Source organism: Vulpes lagopus, chromosome 24 (assembly GCF_018345385.1).
Source record: "Vulpes lagopus strain Blue_001 chromosome 24, ASM1834538v1, whole genome shotgun sequence".
Lineage (NCBI taxonomy): Eukaryota > Metazoa > Chordata > Mammalia > Carnivora > Canidae > Vulpes > Vulpes lagopus.
Genome location: NC_054847.1, coordinates 44,326,756 through 44,350,372, shown reverse-complemented (window position 1 = coordinate 44,350,372; position 23,617 = coordinate 44,326,756). Strand labels below are relative to the sequence as shown.

The 23,617-nt window shown below is 34.6% G+C and overlaps 1 protein-coding gene across 5 annotated transcripts in view; it reads left to right on the top strand.

Annotated features, from left to right (window-relative positions):
* Positions 1-23,617, top strand: part of PIGN (phosphatidylinositol glycan anchor biosynthesis class N) — a 106,487-nt gene that overhangs the window by 6,376 nt on the left and 76,494 nt on the right. For 4 of the 5 annotated variants that reach the window (XM_041739782.1, XM_041739779.1, XM_041739780.1 and 1 more), the window contains 7 exons: positions 11,210-11,338; positions 12,105-12,357; positions 14,792-14,913; positions 15,396-15,494; positions 17,516-17,622; positions 22,317-22,441; positions 23,429-23,559. In XM_041739782.1, coding sequence (XP_041595716.1) covers positions 12,137-12,357; positions 14,792-14,913; positions 15,396-15,494; positions 17,516-17,622; positions 22,317-22,441; positions 23,429-23,559 — 805 coding nt within the window. In that variant the 5' untranslated portion in view covers positions 11,210-11,338; positions 12,105-12,136. The remainder of the gene's footprint in view (positions 1-11,209; positions 11,339-12,104; positions 12,358-14,791; positions 14,914-15,395; positions 15,495-17,515; positions 17,623-22,316; positions 22,442-23,428; positions 23,560-23,617) is intronic. The other variant, XM_041739783.1, reaches the window with a different exon arrangement.

The following is a 23,617-nucleotide window of genomic DNA, read 5'->3' as shown; positions in this document are numbered from 1 at the left end:
TTATATAATAGAATATATGTTTAAATCTTTAAAATAATTTATAATTTTTTGATGGTGCTGGCTGGAAAGGCTCATAAAAGGAATAATGGCTTTGCATGTATACTGGTAAAAATTAATTCCTCAGTAGGATAGAGAAGGCATGAGTGCAAATATTGGTGATAATAATGTTAATCAAATCTTGTAGAATGACAGCTTTTAATCACATAATTGAGTTTAAAATGTATATCCTCTCTCTAGAAGAATTTCAAATAATCTACATAGGTACTTCATGCTTTCAGTAGACAGAGTATAGCTCAGTATAACTCCTCACTCCTTAGGTATTGGTTGTACACAGTGGCTTTCTTCCAAAGAGTACAATATGAAAAGGGGGGGGGGGATAATTAAATTTATAATGGAGAAACCAAACAAACACTGCCTTGGCCAGCTGATCCAGTTTAATATCGATTGTGATAAGCTGTGTTATGTTGATGGTGTATACACTCTTGATAAGATGTGATTAAAAAAATGGCACTTTACACGTGTAGATTTCCTCTCTCTTCCTGTCCTCTTCCTAAACCCATTCTAATCATGAGAAAAACATCAGACAAAGTCTAATAGAGGAGCCTCCTGCAGTATACCGGACTGGTACTTTTCAGAACTTACGAGACCATCAAAACAAGCAAATACTGAGAAATTGTCATAGCCAAGAAAAGCCTAAGGAGACATGATAAGTAACTACTGTGGTATCCTAGAACAAATAAAGGACATTAGATATGAAGACAAAAAATTGAATTCTTCTCCGGTGTATAGCTGGGCATGAATCATCTAAATAACCAACAACCTCTGTTGGTCTACTGGCCATGAGGAAATTTGAAAATTAGTTCTTGTATGGCATTTGTAAAGTCACATATAATTTTTGCTTGAAAATGACCTACATCATGATGAGAAAAATATATACCCCAAAATAATAAGTATAAAGGAGTAAATGAACTAGTGTTAGTAACATGGCTTAATAGTTTCCCTGATAATCTTCTGAGATGGGATCCTCTTACAGTATGTTGATGATTTACTGATAGCCAGTTTGGCTAAGCAGGCCTCAGACCATAAGACTGTGAAAACTTGAAATTTTCTAGCTAAGAAAGGATATAGGATTTTTGTACAAGTCTCAGCAACTTCCTTACAGTTTTGACTGGCAATATTTACTCTTCACATGACAGATAAACAGAACCTAAAAGAACTGCAATACACCATCTTTAAATAATAGGCTCTTTAGGATGGTTTACACTGATGTGAACACTTAAAGCCTATGAGCTTAGTAAATAACCTTTATTTACAAGAACACAGGTTACATGAAATCAGAGCTATCCATAAAATTTGTGGTGATTATGACCATGTCTCTAGTTAATGTTATCTTTTGAGCACAGACTTAGGCTCCAAATTAATTTTTTTCTTTTTAGTTTGAAATATTTTTAGATCCATAGAAAAGTTAAATAGTACAGAGTTACAGTATACTCTTTACATTGTACCTAATGTAAACATTTTATATGACTACAGTATAATTATCAAAACCAAAACATTAACATTTGTACAAAACTATCAACTAATCTGTAGTTCTTAGATGAAATTCAATTTTTCCACTATTTTCTATTTTCTGACCCAGGATCCAGTCCATTTATGTCTCTTCAGCCTCCATTCCATGACAGTTCTTCATTCTTCAGCCTCTCTTTCTCTTTCACGACCATGATACTTTTGAAGAATACTGGTCTTTTGCAGACCTTTTTTCAGTTTGAGTCTGTCTGATATACTCCCATAAATACATCGAGGTTAACATTTTTGGCAAGATTGCCACGTATTCTTTTGCCAAAAATACTATGTTGTGCCTTTCTTAGTGCACCATATTAGGGTTACATGATGTTAATGTGTCTTATTACTGGTTATGTTAACTTTGACCATTTGGTAAGGTGGTATCTGAAGGGTTTCTCCATTGTAAGTTAATGTTTTTCCCTTTGTAATTAATATATGTTTGGGTGATATTTCTTTGAGACTGCAAATACCCTGTTTTGCCTCAAATATTCACTTACTGAGTTAAGCATTTATCAATGTGTCCTGATGGCAATAAGTTATTGAGGTGTTTAGGTGTAATTTTATATTTTCCTTATTCCTTCTACATTTATTAGTTGGAATTCTGTGGAAAAGAGATGTGAAATTCCAAGCTCATTAATATCTCATTGCATTTTGGTGAAGATAAGAATGTCAAATTACTACCTGATGAAGTAATTATCTCTAACCTGATTTTAGAGAAAAAGTATCAACTATATCTTCATTTGATTTTCCTTCCTGGAATTCTTTTAGATACTCTCATTTGACCTTATCTTTCTTATATTGAAATAAATTCTTTAAAATTAAGGATCATTTAAGAAAATGGGTTAGAAAGTACATGAGGGGCACCTGGGTGGCTCAGTTGGTTAAGTGTCTACCTTCAGCTCAGGTCATGATCCCAGAACTCCTGGGATCTAGTCCTGAATCAGACTCCCTGCTCAGTGGGGAGTCTACGTCTCCCTCTACCCCTCCTCCCTGCTCATGATCTCTCTTACATACACACCCTCTCTCAAATAAAATCTTTGGGGAAAAAAAAAAAGAAAGTACATGAATTTTGGGGTTAATGCCGGTGTATACAACTACTAAAGACCAATTAGAATAAAGTATAATGGCCACTGAAATTTAGTATGATTAATAGAGTGCAATATATAAGATCATTACTTTGAGGAGGGGAAAAATTTATATCATGTAGTTTAGTAGGGAACCCCATTTGTGTGTTGCTGAAGTGGTCCAGGTAAGGACATAATGAACTCATTTGGTGGTGTGAAAGTAGAGAACTAAGAAACACAAGCCCTTTTGAAAATAGAGCCCAGATGTGCCTGGGTGGCTCAGTCGGTTGAGCAACCAACTCTTGATTTCAGCTCAGGTCATGATTTCAGGCTTGTGGGATCCAGTCCAGGTAGGGCTCTGTACCAATTGTGGGGCCTGCTTAGAATTCTCTTTCCCTCACTGCCCTACCTCTCCACTTACTCTCTCTCTTAAAAAAAAAAAGGTGGGCGGAAAGAAAGAATAAATAGAACCCAACTGGACACTGAGAAATATTAAACATACAGTGTTTATATCATTAATATTTGGTGGCAATGAATACTCCAAGTCTTAATTAAGAAATTATAGGGATCCCTGGGTGGCGCAGCGGGTTGGCGCCTGCCTTTGGCCCAGGGCGCGATCCTGGAGACCCGGGATCGAATCCCACGTCGGGCTCCCGGTGCATGGAGCCTGCTTCTCCCTCTGCCTATGTCTCTGCATCTCTCTCTCTCTCTCTGTGACTATGATAAATAAATAAAAATTTTAAAAAAAATTTAATTAAGAAATTATAAAATTGATTTGACTGGAACAGGAAGATACTTATACCTTTTTTTAATCCCTTTTTAAAAAAATAATATAAATTTAGCTATTTAGAGTTTGATTTAAAAAATAAAAGTCCCGTGCTTTACAATTAAGTTTAGAGTATTCCTAGTACTTTACATTTGTATGGTGCCATGTCTTAATTACTTCTCACTAGACTCCTGCCATGGAATAAGGCTGATGGTGTCTTTTTTTTAATGGATAAGGAAACACAGGGAGTGACTTGACTGGGAGACTTCTGTTCTCATATAACAGAGTGCAACTTTTAATTTAGCTGTTAGAGCTCTGGGAAGGTCAAAGTTCTCAAAATTTTTGTTTGACTACTTCAGTAAGCTTTTGGGTAGTGGAAAATTTATATGTTCCTTAAACACATAGACTTTGGTACTTTATTCAGAAAAGCTGTGTAATGGCAATGGGAAAATAAGAACGTTAATTCCAGGGAGTTATTCATAAATGCAAGTGAAAGTGGGAAATGACATAGATGTGTGCTTATTTATAACCAGGATAGAGAGTACTAATGTTTCCATGATGAAGAGGAGATATTTAAATCAATGTGAGCTTCTGTACATCCAAATATACCATATGTATTTTAGCTGAATCATTTAAGATCTAACTGGAAGGAATTAAGTACTTGAAAAGTGACTCACTTTGGACGAATAAATATGATACCTGATAGACTGTGTCCTGGAATGGAGGATAGAAAAAAGAATAATAATTGAATAGAATATTTTGAATAATTTTAGACCAATAAATCTAATAATTTGGATGAAATCAAATTTTCTAAAACGTATTAACTATTGGTAGTTAACTCAACTCAATTGGTAGGTCACTCAACAATTAGTAAATAATCTGAATATTCCTATATATATATGAAGAAATGGAATTTATAGTTAAAAATCTTCCCACAGAGAAAAAGCCAGTGGCTTCACCAGTGAATCTGTTACACGGTAAAGGAAGAAATAATACAAATTCCACACAAATTCTTCCAAAAAAAAAAGAAAACCCCAAAAGAGGTAGCAACACTTTCCAACTCATTGTCTGATAAAAGCAGATGCAGACATTACAAGAAAACAAAATTAGGGCAGCCTGGGTGGCTCCGTGGTTTAGCGCCGCCTTCAGTTTGGGGCGTGATCCTGGAGACCTGGAATTGAGTCCCACATTGGGCTCCCTGCATGTTTCTCTCATGAATAAATGGATGAAGTTTAAAAAATATATATATATATATATATATGTAGTCTCATATCTTTTCATAAACATTGCTTTAAAATGCTAAATAATATTTTAGTAAATGAAATCTAACAGTTCATAGAAAGGATAACACTTAATAACCAAGTGGGGTTTATTATGGGAATGCAAGTTTGGTTTAACATTTGTAATTCAATCAGTAATTCATTCAGATTAAGAAGCTGAAAGAGAAAAAACAAATGTTCACAATCATCTCAGTAGATCCAACAAAAAGCATTTGACAACATCCAGCATCCACTCATGATTTTAAGCTCTGCATGCTAGAAGTGAAAGCCAACTTCTTTAACTTAATAAAGGAAATCTCCGAGGATCCCTGGGGTGGCCCAGCGGTTTAGCGCCTGCCTTTGGCCCAGGGCGCGATCCTGGAGTCCTGGGATCGAGTCCCACGTCAAGCTCCCGGCATGGAGCCTGCTTTTCCTTCCTCCTGTGTCTCTGCCTCTCTCTTTCTCTCTCTCTATATATATATCACAAATAAATAAATCTTTAAAATAAATAAATAAAGGAAATCTCCAAATCCTGGAAAACTGACAATTTTCACCCTAAAATTGAAGACAAAGATTTCTGTTACTACTACTTCTGCTCAGCATCATACTAGAGGTCCTATTAGTACAGTAAACATGAGACAAGGATAAAAGACCTTCATATTGACAAGGAAGAAGTCGTTTATTCATAGGTGATATAATTATCTCTATGGAAAATCAAAAAGATCTGTATAAAAGCTACTATAATAGTTTGTCAGTGTTGTACGATACAAGGTGAGTGTGTAAAAAGTAGTGTTTTAAGAACCTACAAGAAGAAATTTAAATACAAAATACCATTTACAATAATATCAAAAAATATAAAATACGTAGGGGTGAATTACATAAGCATGAGGAATGTTTTGAGAATTCTGGGTATATTCATTATCTTGACTGTGTTGTACATTTTATATCCATACAGCCTGTTAATAGACCAGTTGTACTTCAGTAGAGCTATAAAAATGCTATAAAGAACATTATTGAGGCACTTCAGAAAATGTGGAGTACAGATGGTAGATGAGATAAAATACTGATGTTGAATTTACTGAAGTTGACAATTGCTGTTGGTATATAAGACAGTATCACTGTTCTCAGGAAATAAACACTGAAGAATTTAGGGTTTAAGGGTCATGTTATATGTAATTTATCCTCAAACGGTTCCAAAACAATATTTGATTTTACATACATGGACAAACATATATGTGTGTATACTTTCATGTGGGTAAGATAGACAAAGCATGGACAGTAGAGGCAAGAGAAAACATGACAAAGCAAAAGGAAATATTAATATAGATGCATGTGGCTACAGGGTATATGGGTTTTTGTACCATTCTTGCAATTTTTTTATCATTTTGAAATTATTTTTAAATAACGCGTATTAAAAAATCTGTATTAAAGAAAGTGCTGTTAGGGCACCTGGGTGGCTCAGTGGTTGAGCATCTGCCTTTGGCTCAGGTCATGATCCCTGGGTCCTAGGATTGAGTCCCGTATCAGGCTCTCTGTGGGAAGCCTACATCTCCCTCTGCCTATGTCTCTGCCTCTCTTTCTGTGTCTCTCATGAATAAATAAATAAAATCTTTAAAAAAAATAAAGTGCTGTCATTTACAAATATTTCTTATGTAGGATACAAATAGATAGCCAAAAGAAAAATTAACTGAACTTAACCAAAATTGGAAGGTACTGCTTTTTGAAAAACACCTAGAAAAGGGGGATAGGGAGAGTATTTGTTAAAAAGTCCCTTAAATACATGAGAAATCACTCAACATCATTAGTCATCAGGGAACTGTAAATTAAAACCACAATAGGTTACAAGTTCACTCCCACATATAGAAAAGGCAAAACTAAACAGCTTATTAATACCAAATATTGTTGGCAAATATACAGAACAATTGGAGCTATCAGACATTTCTGGCCTGGAGGACATTTTGCTAGCTGAAATAAAGCTAGTCAGAGAAAGACAAATACTGTATGATTCTTACAGGAAATTTCTTTCTTTTTTTTAAAATTTATTTTATTTTTATTTATTTATGATAGTCACAGAGAGAGAGAGAGAGAGAGAGAGAGAGGCAGAGACACAGGCAGAGGGAGAAGCAGGCTCCATGCACCGGGAGCCCGATGTGGGATTCGATCCCGGGTCTCCAGGATCGTGCCCTGGGCCAAAGGCAGGCGCCAAACCGCTGCACCACCCAGGGATCCCTTTACAGGAAATTTCTAAGAGAGTCAGACACATGGAGGCAGAGACTAGAATGATGGTCACCAGGGACTTGGGGATGGTGGTAGAGGAGAAATGGGAATTAATTGTTCAACAGCTATAAAATATCAGTTACACAAGATAAGTTCTAGACATCTGTATAACATTGTGCCTATACTTAGCAGTACTGTATTGCACACTTAAAAATGTAAAAGGGTAGATCTCCCATGTTAAGTGTCCTTACCAGAATTAAAACAAAAAAAAACCAAAACACATAGACAAAATAGCGGTAAACCAGTGACACTAAAGTTGATGCTTTGGTATAAAACAAAGTTTGGGAGTTGGTTCTGTAAGAGATTTACATGTATTTGATTTTAGACTCAAGGATGGAAAATGAATTTTTCTTACATGATAAATCCAATTTCATGTACATTAGCAACAATAATATATTACTTAATGAGTACTGACTGTGGTAGGGATTCTTCTGCATATTTTACACACATCAACTCAATTCTAATAACACCCTAGCAAGTAGATACTATTGTTATCCTCATTTAATTGACAAACTGAAGCACAAAGAAATTAAGTAACTTGCCTTAAGTTACACAACTAGTAAGTAGAGAAGGCAGGATTAGAATCCCTGCAGAGCAATGCATTGGTATGTACTCTTTACCATTATGCCATCCCACCCCTCCAAGAAAGGTACCAAGATCAAGTCTGGACACACTGGTCATCTGAACAAGTGTTAGAAAAGGCTTAGGGTCTCCAGTGTGACCCAGGTTTCAAATCTCATTCTTCCTCTTCTAGTTATATGATGTTTGGAGCATCACTTAGGTCCCATTAGGCTCCATTCCCTGCTGTAAAAATGAGGGTGCTACTACTTCATTGACAAAGCAGATTCTGAGGAATAGAGGAAAAGACATAAGTACTCAAGCCCAGGATCTGATGCTGAGCAAGTAATCAATAGTAGCTAGTGCTATAATTGAATATTCTCACTGTGGAGAAATATTATACACAATATAAAGAATATAAAGCACATTACACTTACTATAAAAAGTTAAGATAAATTCGTAAATGGCATTTATAGTGAAATGATAGGTTGTCAATAAAGTTTTAAAACACTTTCTGAAAGGACAGTATGTGAAACTGTATAACAGGTAGGTAAAACAGTTTGGAGAAAGTTTAGCAATACTTTATATAAATTTAAACATCTTTCCATTTAACCCTGCAACTTTTTTTTAAAAGATTTTATTTATTTGAGAGAGGAGGTAGCACAGGCAGGCAGAGGGGCAGAGGGAGAGGAACAAGAAGACTCCATGCTGAGCAGGGAGCCTGATGCAGGACTCCATCCTAGGACCCTGAGATGACCTGAGCCAAAGGCAGATGCTTAACCTACTGAGCCACCCAGACACCCCTAACCCAGCAATTCTAATTCTGTATATTCAAGAGAAATGAAAAAAAAATATATATATATATAAAGTCTTGCACATTTACTATTTAAAAAGCTTTATAATAGCCCCAAACTGGAAACAATTCACATATTCAAGAATTTAATAAACGCTTTGTAGTATAGCCATACAATGGAATACTTAACATTAAAAAGGAACAAACAAATCACCTCCATAAGTCAAAAATTATGCTGAATGAAAATAGAACAGACTGCATGCTGCATGAGTCCATCTCAGTGATGTTCTAGAACAATCAACATTAATATTCAATCACAGAAGACAGAGCAGCAATGGCTTATGATTGGGACTGTGGGGCAAGGATTACCTTCAGAGGGACATGGGGGAATTCTTAGAGAAAATATTCTAGATCTAGATTTTGATAGTTATGTGAATATATATTTGTCAAAACTTGTAAAACTTAAAATGTGTCCTTTTTTATATCTAAAATACACTAATAAAGTTGACTGAAAAATTTAAAAATAGGTACCAATCTTTAGAAGTCTTCACAAAAAAATTTAGTAAGACTCTTAAAATAATTAGCACTTGTTTAAATAAGTGCCATATATTATGATGGAGACTCAAGAAAATAGCTAGGGATAATTTTAATTTAATATGCATATTTAAAAAAATTAAAAGCACAGTAGATAGTTTTTTGGATCTGAAAGAATTATCACAGAGCTCCTTGTTAGCACTGAAAAAATGGGCTGCTGGATACTCTATTTTTATTTTTTTTAATTTTTTTAAATTTTTATTTATTTATGATAGTCACAGAGAGATAGAGAGAGGCAGAGACACAGGCAGAGGGAGAAGCAGGCTCCATGCACCGGGAGCCCTATGTGGGATTCGATCCCGGGTCTCCGGGATCGCGCCCTGGGCCAAAGGCAGGCGTCAAACCGTTGCACCACCCAGGGATCCCTACTCTATTTTTAAATACAGAGTGTATGAGTATTTAAATCAAGGAAAATGAGAGAGGGGTCTAATTCTGGGTGGCCAGAGAAACCTTGAGGAGATGACTGGAGAAGATGCAAGAAAATGAAGAAGCAGGCTGCCATGGGACCAGCCAACTAAAGAGCCCAGAGACAGTTTTTGTGGAACTGAGAACTTTGCTGGGATGCAAGACCTTCAGTGCCAAAAGCAGGAAAATCCCAGGGAAAACAGGAGTAGCCAACTCCTCCACTTGTACCCTAGGTTCCATTTTTTCTGCCTTTCATAAGGATATGTAACCCCTGCAGTTATTCCAGCTTTCTGTGGCAGCTTTGACCTCTTTCTACGTCATCATCATTCCTCAGCACTCAAATCTACTATTTCCAAGCTGAAGAAAATCCTCTATTGGCCCTACCTCAATTTTCATTTTCTTCTTTAGAGTTAACACTCTCCCAAAGAGCTGTACTCATTTTGCTGCCTTTCCCTTCATCGCCACCTGTTGGCTTTTCAAACAAGCACTTTAGAAAGGGCTCAGTTCTCGTTATGTTGAAATTTCTCAGTAAGGTTAACAAGAACTTCCACAAACCAAATCACCTGCTGCCCTGCTCTTACTCCAATATTAACTGTATCTGACAAAGCTGACCACCCCTTCCTTTCTTGAAACAGTGGTATTAATAATAATTTCTCTATTTGAAATACTGTCATTTAGAGTATTCAATGTCTTCTTAATTCATCAAATTTATTTTGTTATACTGTGTCTATTTGAAGTGATAGTTTTTTCTTTAGAAGGGGTTGTGAGATAAGAGAAATCTATATTGCAAGTGTTAAATGAAGTTATCGTTAGGATAATCAGTTTTCAGCTAAAAAATTATTTCTGTGTACAGTGTATCAAGAGCCTTAAAGGTGCTCATAGCCTTTGACTTAGTATTGAATTTATTGGCAGTATTTTAAACGTACAATGTGAAATGTTGAAATGTTAACATAAAAATTACATTAAAATGTAAATTAATCATGTTGACATTTATAATAATGAAAAAATGAAAACCCAATGTTTAACATTATAGAGGTGAACAAGAAAATTAAGATGTGCCCGTAGAATAAAGTGTGGTGATGGTAAATAATGAGTAAGAAGAGTTTTTTTTTTAATAACAAAGAAATGTTCATGTATAATAAAAAATATATGAAATTATGAGACTATAAAAATGTAGATTGGATAAAAACTGTAAGAAATGTAACAGATTTTTCTTTAGGTGATAAAATCATAAGTAATTTTTCTATATTTTCCAAACTTACCAGTGGTTTTCTTAATTTTTTGAAGATTTATTCATTTATTTTAGAGTACAAGGGTGGGGGCAGAGGGAGAGGGAGAGAGAGTCTCAACCAAACTGCACTGAGCATGGATCCCAATGCAGGCCTCACTCCCATAACCCCAAGATCACAACCTGAGCCAAAACCGAGTCAGACACTCAACCATACTTTGCCACCCAGGCACCCCATGATTGTTTTATTTTTATATTCAGTATACCATCATTAATATGGTGCTTGCTGTGTAGTTGAAGCTCATATATATTAGAAAAAGCAGAATATTTATTGAGAATCTTTCCTTAGGTTGCAGAATAGCACTGACCCACAAAGGGACTTCTATACTTTGTGGAATGTCTTTGATATTTATGACTCTTAAATCTTTCAGGAAAAAGTGGCCCATAATCTGCCCATTTACATTATTTTATATTCTTTTTATGATGTACTTGACTTTGACAAGGATTTTGTTGTTGTTTTTTGTTGTTTTTGCCACCCTTTCTTCCATGATGTAATTCTTTAGACCAGGAAGAATAAGATGTGTCTGTAATTAAAATTACTTCATCTTTGGTGTCTTTCAGCCAAGGGTCACTGTATGTAACTGATGTTAGTTATATTACAAAAAGACAAATTAAGAGTACTTTGTTGTTTTTAATCTACAGGGAGATTCACCAACAAAAGTAAATTACAGACTGTCTTGAAAATTCCCATGGAGTTGATCTTGGCAGTTAATGGCATACTGTCTTACAGTATTATTTAAATGAAGTTTCATGTTGCTTAGTTTTCCTTCTGTAAGTATGAGTAAGCTTATTAGATCTGTAACTATGTCTTCTTGGTGTTCCCTGTTGTATCCCATACACAGTTATGTATAGAATACTTTCAAGAATATTTAAATTGAAAGAATGAATATAACTTTCGCTTTTTTTTTTTTTTTATTGGTTCAGGAAACTAAAGGTGTTCCTTTAGTGAATGTACATTTTCTGAAACACATGGAATTTAACTACTTTTTCCTTCCTATAATTTAGCTAAATTGACAAAAATCATGTTATCTGTCAGCAGAATCTACAAGTCTCCTGAGCTGATAACCCCCGCCCCCCGCAAAAAAAAAAATTCCACTAACATTTAAGTCATGTTAAATTCCAAGCCTATCAGTGGTGGTCATATGGGCAACCAAGAGCACCATGAATTATATTTTCTGTTTTATACAGGGTTTGATTTAACTGAACCCTGACTCATTTTAGGACTCATTTAATTCTTTGTTTTTTGATCCTCTGTTAGTTTTTATAAGCTTAGTGTGCATTAAAATTTATTAGCAATAGTTTATTGGTGTTAATTGCATATTATACTTGAACTTTCTCTTTTTGTTTGAATGTATTTTATTTTAGTATTATCTCATTATTAAAAAATGTTTATTGTTGCTAGCATAAATGAAAGTGAAGTTGTAAATTATGTAACACTTTAACACACATGTTCAGTCTACACACAGTCACCAAAATATTGAAAAAATAAATAATTGCATTAAGGTTTACCCAAATTTAATTTTGTTTCCTCTTTCAGTCTTTCTTGAAGATTAATTAGTTACCCTGGATATGCTGCTCTTCTTTATTTTGGGATTGCTTGTACATTTTGTGTTCTTCGGCTCCATCTTTGATATTTATTTTACATCTCCTTTGGTTCATGGAATGACTCCTCAGTTAACGCCATTGCCTCCTCCAGCAAAAAGATTAGTACTATTTGTTGCTGATGGCCTGCGGGCAGATACACTTTATGAATTAGATGAAAATGGAAATACTAGAGCGCCATTTATTAGGTAAGCATGTTAGCTGATACAAAGACCTCTCTGGAAAATGTTGTCTTGCCACTGTTTTATCTCATGTTAGACATAGAAGTGATGATGAGAAAGGCAATAGGGGCAAATATATATCTCTGCTTTTGTCTTATGGATTAACAAATTTATTTCCTCCCAGGAGATATGTATGACATTAGCTGCTTGGCTTACCTTGTCCTAATTACCCAAACCTGGCTTACAACTCACTGTATTATCTTTTTCTTATAAAATAAACTTGTTATATTTTAAAAATAATGACAAGCATAAATATTAATGAATTGCTAATTACAGTGGTATTTAACTAGAAAATATAGAGTTCAACTGATAATACACCTATAAAATATATGAAGCCCTTCCAAGTTGATATTGCTGTTCAATGTGATTTTAGAGTCTGAAGTGGCTTTGAAAAGAAATGTTTAATTTTTTAAACTGTTGGGGCTCCTACAACTATAATTGTTATTTTTCTGATTCATGACATGTCCCTCAAAAGCCCTTCTTTTTTTTTTTTCAAAGTTTTTTTTTAAATTATTTATTTATTTATGATAGTCACACAGAGAGGGCGGCAGAGACACAGGCAGAGGGAGAAGCAGGCTCCATGCACCGGGAGCCCGACGTGGGATTCGATCCCAGGTCTCCAGGATCGCGCCAAAGGCAGGCGCCAAACCACTGTGCCACCCAGGGATCCCTCCAAAGCCCTTCTTAATGCTGTTGTATGTAGAGAGATTAAAATTCAAATCCAAGTGGAAATTTATCTAAAATATTTCACCTTCCCTTGTTCTCACCTGCCATCACTACTTTATCTCTTTACTGTGCTTTAGTTTTCTTTATAGTACTTAGCATGTGCAGGTTCTTTGAAACCTGGGCCTTTGTTTTATATACCACTTTATTTCCAGTTCTTAGAACATGGTAGGCAGTTAAATATTTGTTGACTGCTAGAATAATGAATGAACTTGAATTCCTGTCGAATTTCCAGAAATAAATTTATGGTGGCTCAAAGGAATGCATTAGATAAAAGTAATTAAGTGAGCAACTCAGGGCAGTGGAAAATGTGAGTAGGAAAATAAGATCAAACCATAGTTAAGTACACTTTACAAGAATGTGTCACATTAATTTCCACAAATAACTTAAAATTTACGTGTATATTTAGATGACTTTCTTAGTTGTCAAAGAAAGGAGAAAAATACAGTTCATCGCAAATTAATAAAAGTATACCAGTTGTTAGGGAAAAGGTGAGCCTCCCTGGTGGCACTTCTTTCTCCTTTGGGTGGTGGGTAGCAGGCCAAGAGCTCACATGGTTGGTATGCCTTGGGTTATATGCCATCGTGTGTTTACAATTTCAGAAATCTAGTTTTTTTTTAAACCTGTTTATAAAATGTTTTACTTGTTCCTCATTTTCTTTCTTAAAAAATATGATCTGAACTGATCAAAATGTTTTTAAACAGATATGCAAATTTCTTTTTTATTTTTTAAAGTAGATTTTTCTAAAAGATTTTATTTATTCATTAATGAGAGACAGAGAGAGAGAGAGAGGGGGGTGGGGGCAGAGAGAAAAGCAGGCTCCATGCAGGGAGTCTGAAGTGGAACTCAATCCCAGGTCTCAAGGATCACGCCCTGGACCGAAGGCAGGTGCTCAACCACTGAGCCACCCAGGCGTCCCCCAAATTTCTTTCTACCTCCTACTTTGTGTTGAAATTTGCTTTTCATTAAATACTGAAGAAGTTAAAAAATATTTTTCCCTTAACAAATGGTTCAATGGTTTTCAAACTATGCATGCATTTTACCAAAATTGGTTTTAGTTTGAGGTAATTCAGTATTAAAGAGTATCTAAACCAGTACTTGTAGTTATTGTTATGGGCTTCAAACATTCATCTTAAAAACTATTACCAATGCAGTCAGTGTTTTTATAGTTCGTTACTCTGCTGCTCTTTAACCTGCAGTGGCATTGCTGGTCCTTTGCTTTCATTGCAATACAGTTTAAAATCTCATGACATTTCACTACTAAACACTTTTGCGTGCATCACCTAAGAACAAGGACTTTCTCCTATATGACTGCATCTACCACATCTCACCTAATGAAATTTGACATTTATAGAACAATATTGTGTGAGTCAGTTAATTCTCATGTAACAAACTATCTGAATACTTTGTGACTTCCTACAACAATCCTTTATTTTGTTTCACAGTTCTTTGTAGTGGTTGGATGGTTCTTTGTCTCGCCTAAACTCATTTATGCTGCTGAATCCAGCTAGTCGGAGGGCTAGAACTGGGCTCAGCTGGGATTGGAAAGATTCCTTTCCTAGTTAAATTTTGAGTCATTTTTTGGGTTTGATTCCTCTGTAAAAATCTTACTTTTTCTAAAGCTCTAGTAGGATTTAATCATAGTCTGTGTTAACTATTGATCTATAATATCTTTTAGGAATATCATCATGCATGAAGGCAGCTGGGGGATATCTCATACACGGGTGCCAACTGAATCTCGGCCAGGTCATGTAGCCCTGATAGCTGGGTTTTATGAAGATGTCAGTGCAGTTGCCAAAGGTATTGTCTATATTCTATACGGATGACTTTCTGATATGAAAAATTTATGGCATATATATTGCTTCTTTACCACTGAATCATGACACAAGTGAAGTGTGTCTTGACATACTTTTGGAAAGTATTTTAGTATGGCTTACTCATAAACACACACTGGTGTTGATTCAAGAATTAAGCTTTGGTCTTTTATTGTTCTGTGCTACTAAAATAACCTGACTGGATGGATCCATGGTTTTCCTAGATGTTAACTCTCAAAAGTTCAAAAGTGATTCTATATTTTAGTAAGAAGTAAATTATCTATTGTAAGCTTTAAAAAAATTATGGTATAATACATGTAACATAAAATCTATTATTTTGCATTTGTTCTGTAATTCTCATTGTTACATTTTGAAGAATACTTCTTTAGGGGCTATACTAATATTTCACCATTCACTGTGTATATATTACTATTGTTATTATTTGCTTCTTTTCTCAATGACCTGAAGGATGGAAGGAAAATCCTGTGGGATTCGATTCTCTTATTAATGAAAGCAGGTACACATGGAGCTGGGGAAGCCCAGATATCTTGACTATGTTTGCCAAAGGTAAGAGTCATTGATTATATTACCTCAGATAGTATAGGTAGTAAAACAATATGGTAATTTTTGTGTATTACTTACTATATTTTATTGATTTTTGAGATACTTGTTTTTAAATATTTAACATCTCTGACATAGGGACATATATTACAAAGGATAGATGTGTCTGTGTGATTTTTTTCTTTTAGTTGTACTTGAAATATATGGGCACATTGTATAGTGGTTAGTATCTTGGATTCAATGAAATGGTATATGGCTCTAACATTTAACAGCTTTGTAATCTTGGGCAAGTTAGCTAACTTCTCTGAACTTCAGTTTGCCTTGTAAAATGTAATCATAATAATTTCTATCTCATAGGTTTGTTTTTAGGATTAAATTAGATAATTTCTGTGAAATATCTAGCAATGTGCTTATCACATAACTTTTCATTATGATGGTGATTTTGATGTCTGGTTCATTTTACTTTGATAATTTATTAAGTTTGTAGATACTTACATAAAGATTTAAGTGCTATGACTTGTAATTCCTATTTTCACATATTCAAGATCATGCCATTTGGATTTGTTATATTTGTTTCTGTGCATTGATTAGAAATTTGTTTATATTATTTTTCTGAAATCCCAGATTCCATTTGAAGTTTGTCATTAAATGCTTTTTAGTGAGAACAGAATGACAGGTCATTTCACTTAATGAAAGGTTTTTGTAACATTATACTTAACCATAGGTGTAATCTTAATAATTGGCATTATTGAATATTATTATATGTCCTGAAACCAAAAATATATGTTCAGTATTTTACATATGATATTCAAAGAACATAATTATGTACGTCAGGGCAAAGAAACCTCAGACTATTTGCCATTTATATATAGTCTCCTTTTTTTGGAAAGCAGTTTAGCTTTGGGGGGGCTGGTGGTGGTGAGTGACTATATGACCTTCCTACTTCTGGCTATCACTGGAAGGACAGGACCAACACCTGAATCAAAAACAGTCCAATAGGAGTGTTCTATTTCTTAGAGTAACCAAAAAACCTACTCAGATCTATACTTAGGATGTGGGAAGTGGAATGGCTGAGCGGTGGTAGTGTCATTGGAACTGAAGTGCTTTTATTAGAGATTATTACTTGGTCTCTCTCATCCTTATTACCTGTAAGAGCCTATCTCAGCAATTCACTAAGTTGATTACATTCTTAATAAAATCTTGTAAATATGTAAGAATAATATGTTTGTTGACCCCTTCAAAGAATTTAACAATAGGCAATATTTATTCCTTTATATTAAGAAAAATACAGTTTATGAATAGGATAAGTGAAATATTTGAATTTTCTTCTTGCTTTAGGATGTACCAAATGACTTCGTCTGTTTTATTTTAGATTGTAGCATTCACAGACGACAAATTTTTTGAATAGTTTAATCTGTACAGGGAAACTTTGATGTTTATTTTTGTGCTGTGTGTATTAGCATTGTGACTTTGGCTAAGTAATTAACTTACATGTAGTGTATCTGTAAAATTAGAATGGTGCTATGAGAACAAAAAGCAACAGCATGTTAAAGTAGTAGTCATAGTCCATTGCACTTAAAATAAATGTTCATTCTTTCTCCTGTCTTTTTCTTCCCCATTTTAATATAAAATGCTGGGCAGCCCGGGTGGCTCAGCAGCTTAGTGCCGCCTTCAGCCCAGGACGGGATCCTGGAGACCCGGGATCAAGTCCCACGTCAGGCTCCCTGCATGGAGCCTGCTTGTCCCTCTGCCAATCTCTCTCTCTCTCTTTCTCTCTGTGTCTGTGTGTCTCTCATGAATAAATAAATAAAATATTTAAAATAATAATATAAAATTATATTATTATTATATTATATATAATAATTATATATAATAATTATATTATTTTTATAAATTAAAATTTTTAATAATATAAAATGCTTTGTGAAAAATTTTGGTTGCTCACAAAAATCTTTAAATGACTACTTCATATTTCATGACAGATTAAAAAATTGTTAAAAAGATTTTTCCCAAAATTTCCTTTTCAGGTGCTAGTGGAGACCATGTTTATGCATATAGCTATGATGCTGACAATGAGGATTTTGGTGCCCAGGATGTAACAAAACTGGACACTTGGGTTTTTGATAATATGAAGGTGAGTACTATTGAGGTGATCATCTTCAGCACATGTATTTGTACCTAAGTACTAGAAACTGATTTGTTAGTAAAAGCATCTTAATTTTTCCTACTTGTATAAACTTGAAAGTTCTGTATTTGTACATACTATTTTAAAAAGACTAGATTCTAAGAAATTACACTTTCTACAATAACCAATTAATGGAAGTTTTTAAAAAAATCTGAAAAAAGATAACTTTTTAAATTTTTATATTTCTGACAGTGAAATGGGCTCCATAGATTGGAATTCAGGGAGCCTGCATTTCATTCCTATTTGCTGAATAGTCCTAGGTAAACCTCGATCTTTCTTTGACCATACAATAGTCTTTTAGCAGTGGCATCATGTAAGATGTATGAAAAATGCTTTTGAGAGTGCTGTTCAAATGGAATGCATTTATAACAACATGATTGTTTAAAAATTGCACTTTAGAGAAAGATAAGCAAAAACAAATTAGCAAATTAGTCATAATATCCATATCCATGGGTTTCTCTAAGCAATAAAGGTGTTTAGACTATTTGATAGTGACAATTACCACAGTTTTCACCGGGGATCCGGTAGAATTCATTTTGAAAAATTGTGTGAAAATCTAAGTTGTGGATATTGCCTCTCTTTTCTTCCTGTCCATTGTTTCTCATTTAGATATAACAACTTATAATTTATCTGTTGTAAGAAGCACTCATTGATTGACCCTTAATGATTCTTCTTCTTACCAGTAGTGTCTTTCAAAGTGACCCTGTGGACTTCTCCATGATATAGTCATTTTTGTTAGCTTGTAAATAAATTCCTCAGTATGTGTCTTCATTTTTCTTTGTAGTTACTTAGCAGGAATTAAGGGTTCAATACATTCTTTGATAAACCATATTTCTTCTATCAGGATCTTTCTCCTTGAAATTTTCTTTTTTCATTTAATGTATACTTTTGTCAACAGGGAAAACTTGAAATTAAATAAGATCTCTTTAAGAAAATAATGGCAAATTTTACTTAGCTAATTATTATTTCTTAATGTAATCTACTTATGTTAGTATTTGCTGAAAGGCACTTGGCTTCTAATTTCATATACATAGCTAAAAATGTTCCAGAATCATGGATTTGATCCCTTGTGTATGGGCAGATATAGCTTGTGGCTAGCCTGCGTTTATGCCTTTTTTCCTTTCTTTATTTCAACACTGCTAGTGATCAGAAAAAATTATTTGCCTATGACTTCATAAAATATGGCATATATGTATAATAATAACAGTAATATGAAATCATCAGCAATGGGAAAATGGTGTGAAGGGAAAATATAGGGACTAAGAATATGCCTTTAGAAAATCATGATCTAGATAGGTAGAAGAAGGCTTTCCTGAGAGTATTACAATGATCTCAGAAGTATTGGAAGAAATGGATGGATCTGGACTGCATGTGAACAAGTATTTCAGGCCAACAGCAATCAATATGTAAATCTTGGGCACTGAAGAGCCAGCATAACAGATTTGAGGAACTGAAAGAAAGGGAAGTTAAGGTGGCAGGAATACTTACTGGGAGCAAGATCTGAAGTTAGGCTAGAGAAGGAGTCAGGGGTCTTACCTAGACTTGTGTTCTGGTTAGATACTCAAGCTTAATCCAAGCAGAACAAATCCATATAAATGTCTACTCACTCTTTTAAACTGTGGTAAAATACATATAACATAAAATTTGCCATCTTAGCCATTTTTAAGTGTACAGGTTCAGTAGTGTTAAGTATATTCATATTATTGTGCATCCAGACTCCAAAACTTTTTCATCTTGCAGAACCAAAACTCTGTGCTCATTAAATAACCCCCCATTTTCTTCCTCTCCCAGCCTCTGGCAACCACCATTCTACTTTGTTTCTATGTATTTGTCCCTATATGTCTATGTTTTGTACCTAGATACCTCATATAAGTGGAACCATACTATATTTGTCCTTTGTGAGTGGCTTAGTGTGATTTCACCTAGCATAATGTCTTTAAGCTTCATTCATGTTGAATCCATTTGCTTTTTAAAGCTCTGTTTGTATATCATCTCCTTTATTAGGTCTTCCATGACTTCCCTTTGCTTCACCTCACTTCCAGTTCCACTTAGATAACCCTCTTCTATATTCCCTTGGTACCTCTATCTTAAGTACTTTATTATGCTATACCATAATTCTTGATACTTTGGCAGATCCCCCTTCAATCCTGAATACATCTTGTTGGTAGAGATACTGACTTTTTCTCATTGTTAACTCATTTCCTAGCAAGGAATCATCTGGTACATAGATACAAGTATTAGCTTAGATTAGGTTCAGTTCTGTGTAATAGGGGGAAAAAACAGCTTAAAAGTTTACTTTTATCTCAGTAAAGATAGTGCCAGAAGTAGGCAGCCCAGGATTGATGCAGTCCAGGACTTCCATAATGGTTCCATGGTGTCAATAGGACCCAGTCTCTTGAATTTCTCCTCTGTCCTCAGAGCATGAGTTTTATCTTCAGAGTTGTTATTTCAAAGAGCCTTAGGTCTTCATAGTCTTTTGACTGAAATACTTGATTTATATCTCATTGCCACAACCACTAAGGCACACTTAGCTGTAAGAGAGGATGGGAAATATGTAGGTTTTAAGGTTGAGCATTGCCATGTTTCATGAAATCACAGGTTTCTACTCAGAAAAAGAGAGTGCATGTTGGGGTAGTCATCCAATAGTTTCCCATGACACACAACAAATATTCGTTGAGTATAGAAATGAAGGAGCGTGTTCGCAAGATAAGAAACAGTAGGAGCAGGATCCCTGGGTGGCACAGCGGTTTGGCGCCCGCCTTTGGCCCAGGGCGTGATCCTGGAGACCCGGGATCAAATCCCACATCGGTCTCCCGGTGCATGGAGCCTGCTTCTCCCTCTGCCTATGTCTCTGCCTCTCTCTCTCTCTCTCTGTGACTATCATAAATAAATTTAAAAAAAGAAAAAAAGAAAAAAAAGAAACAGTAGGAGCTGATGGTCACGAGTAGAGTAGATATGGAAGGGAGAGTAACTAGAGTATATATTACCTCTTGTGTCCAAAAGACTAACTTTTCAAAAGCCCTTAGGAATCTAACAGGTTGAACTCTGTAAGATTAGTATTTCATAGTCTCCCAGATCTTACGTCCATATATGAATGAATAGCACTTTTTCCATAGTGGAATTTTTTTTTTTACCAGTCATGGAACAAATTTTAACTTCAGGTGCTAGGTTTTTTGGGGTTTTGTCAGCTTTCAATTATATCTTTAGGGGGGATGCCTGGGTGGCTCAACGGTTAAGTGTCTGCCTTCCGCTCAGGGCGTGATCCTGGAGTCCCAGGATCGAGTCCCACATCGGACTCCCTGCATGGAGCCTGCTTCTCCCTCTGCCTGTGTCTCTGCCGATGTCTCTGCCTCTCTCTCTGTGTCTCTCATGAATAAATAAATAAAATCTTTATAAAAAATATTATATCTTTAGGGTTTAACTCCTTTCTTTTGAAGAACTTGCCACTTCTACCTAGATTAAAACTTCTTAGGGGTAAAGTAAAATGTATATGAAAGCTAGGGACAGTTTTATGCTTTTGAGGAGGCTGTAGCAGGTTACATTTTATTCTTCAATAGCAGGCTTCTCTATATGGCACCATTTGTATTTTTTTACTTCTATTCTTCAATAGCAGGCTTCTCTATATGGCATTATTTGTATTTTTTTAGTGTTTATAATCATTTCAAAATATATTTCAGATTTTTATTGGACAATTTAATCACTCTTGTTAAAGTTACCATCTATTATATGGTTAGAGGCATTTATGTGAATGGTAATTATGTATCTTGGCATAGCCTGTTAACTTACCTAAAATAATTTAAAAGTGTTCCCCACAGGGCAGCCCCAATAGCCCAGTGGTTTAGCACCACCTTCGGCCCAGGGTGTGATCCTGGAGATCTGGGATCGAGTCCCACGTCAGGCTCCTGCATGGAGCCTGCTTCTCCCTCTGCCTGTGTCTCTGCCTTTCACTCTCTGCGTCTGTCATGAATAAATAAATAAAATCTAAAAAAAAAAAAAAAGTATTCCCCACAGGTACTTGTTTACATGTTCATGTGTATGTAAGTAGAAGTTATGATTTTTGTCTTAGAACAGCATTATGAATCCAGCTTATTATGAAATTAATAAAATAATTTTTGACCCGTGTTTTATTAAGTTAGGGCATTTTTCTCTCATACAATGTGAAGAACATATTCTAGTCTTGGGCAAAGGAGACTGTTTAGAAGCTATTCACAATGATCCAAGTGAGCAACTAGGGTTGGACTTGTTGGATTCAAGTAGTAACCTAGCCAAGACAGTGAGAAATAGTCCAGCTTTGAAAACATTTAAAAATGATAAAATGCTCCTAAAATGTTGCTTCTAGTACTATTTTATTTGGCTCTTGTCAAAATGTTTCTTCAACCTGCTGTATTTTATTCAAGGCTTATGAGGTCTTCATGAAATCAGGTGCCCCTTTCTATAACTTTTTATTGGCCTACTTATTACCTGGAAAATAGCTCACTCATTATTCAACAATACGGACTTTGTGTTGATGGTCCCAAGGACAAATTTAAACAAAATAAGATAATTTAATTTTATAGTTATAAATGCAATTAAATGTTTTCGTCAGAATTACTTTTAAATAAAATAAATGAACTAAATTTCTTTAACTGATTTGTTACATATAGGAATTCTTTCATGCTGCCAGAAACAACCAATCTTTGTTTTCTAAACTAAATGAAGAAAAAATAGTTTTTTTCTTACATTTATTAGGAATAGATACAAATGGACATGCTCACCGACCAACATCGAGGTAATTTTAATGCTGTGTTTAATTTTGTGTTTTTAGGGGACCCAACTATTCTGTTTAATGTTTTAAAATATTATAATTTGTTTGTAATTCTCACATTGCTTATATTCCATATTCAGGCAGGGAAAAACTATATATTTTAGAAATATTTAAGTAAATCTTGGGGGAAAAACATTTATGTGGTATTAATATTGTGATATTAATATGTCACAAGAAGATATAATTAGCTATTCCTTATGTGTTCCATTTAATAAGTATTGTGTCTACCATATAATTGTATCAAGTTTTCTATACCATATTTCAGTAGCACTCCTTATATAGAACAACAATTATTTTTCTCAGTTTTGTAGACCATAAGAGTAAGAATCCATGTTTTACTTTTATTCTTTATTTAGAATTTGGCTTAGATATGTCTAATTGTAACTACAGCCTATTGATTAGTTGCCAGTAATGAATACCTCATGCTCCCCTTCTTGAACATGATGGACTGTTTCAAGTGATAGAGTTCATACCAGACCAACCTTTTCAACTGTATAGAATGCTTAAATATAATTTGTTTAATATTATTGTTTTATATCATAAACATTCTAGAGGATGGGAACGTTTTATACTTGAAGCAGTGATACCTATTATACGGCAGGAACAATATAGTTTGCATTATGAGAGACATGAACTTGGAAGTCATAATTCATCTGAGATGTAAAAAGCATTCATTAAAATGTACTTGCTAACTAATATAGAAGAGTATTCTCCTTTTAAACTATTTTTGAAACCCATTTCAGATTCTTTTGCTTCTTTAAAAGGAGAGAATATTAAAAAAAAAGGAGAGAATATTATTTTTGACAATTTAAAGAACCCTGATTTTAAAATATTAAAGATGAAATCTTAAAGTATTTTAACAGTTACCAACTTTAGATGTAATTAGTTCACGTTGAAGAAATTTGAGTTTTCCAAATTAATGTAATTTATTTTTCTGTTTCTTTATAACAGGGAATATAAGGACAATATTAAAGTAGTTGATGAGGGAATGAAAGAAATTGTATCCATGCTTGAAGATTTTTATGGAAATGATGGGAAAACAGCATTTATCTTTACTTCTGACCATGGAATGACAGATTGGGGTTAGTCTGTCTTTACGTGACATGTACTTTATGATTAAAGTAGTGGTGAATGTAGCTT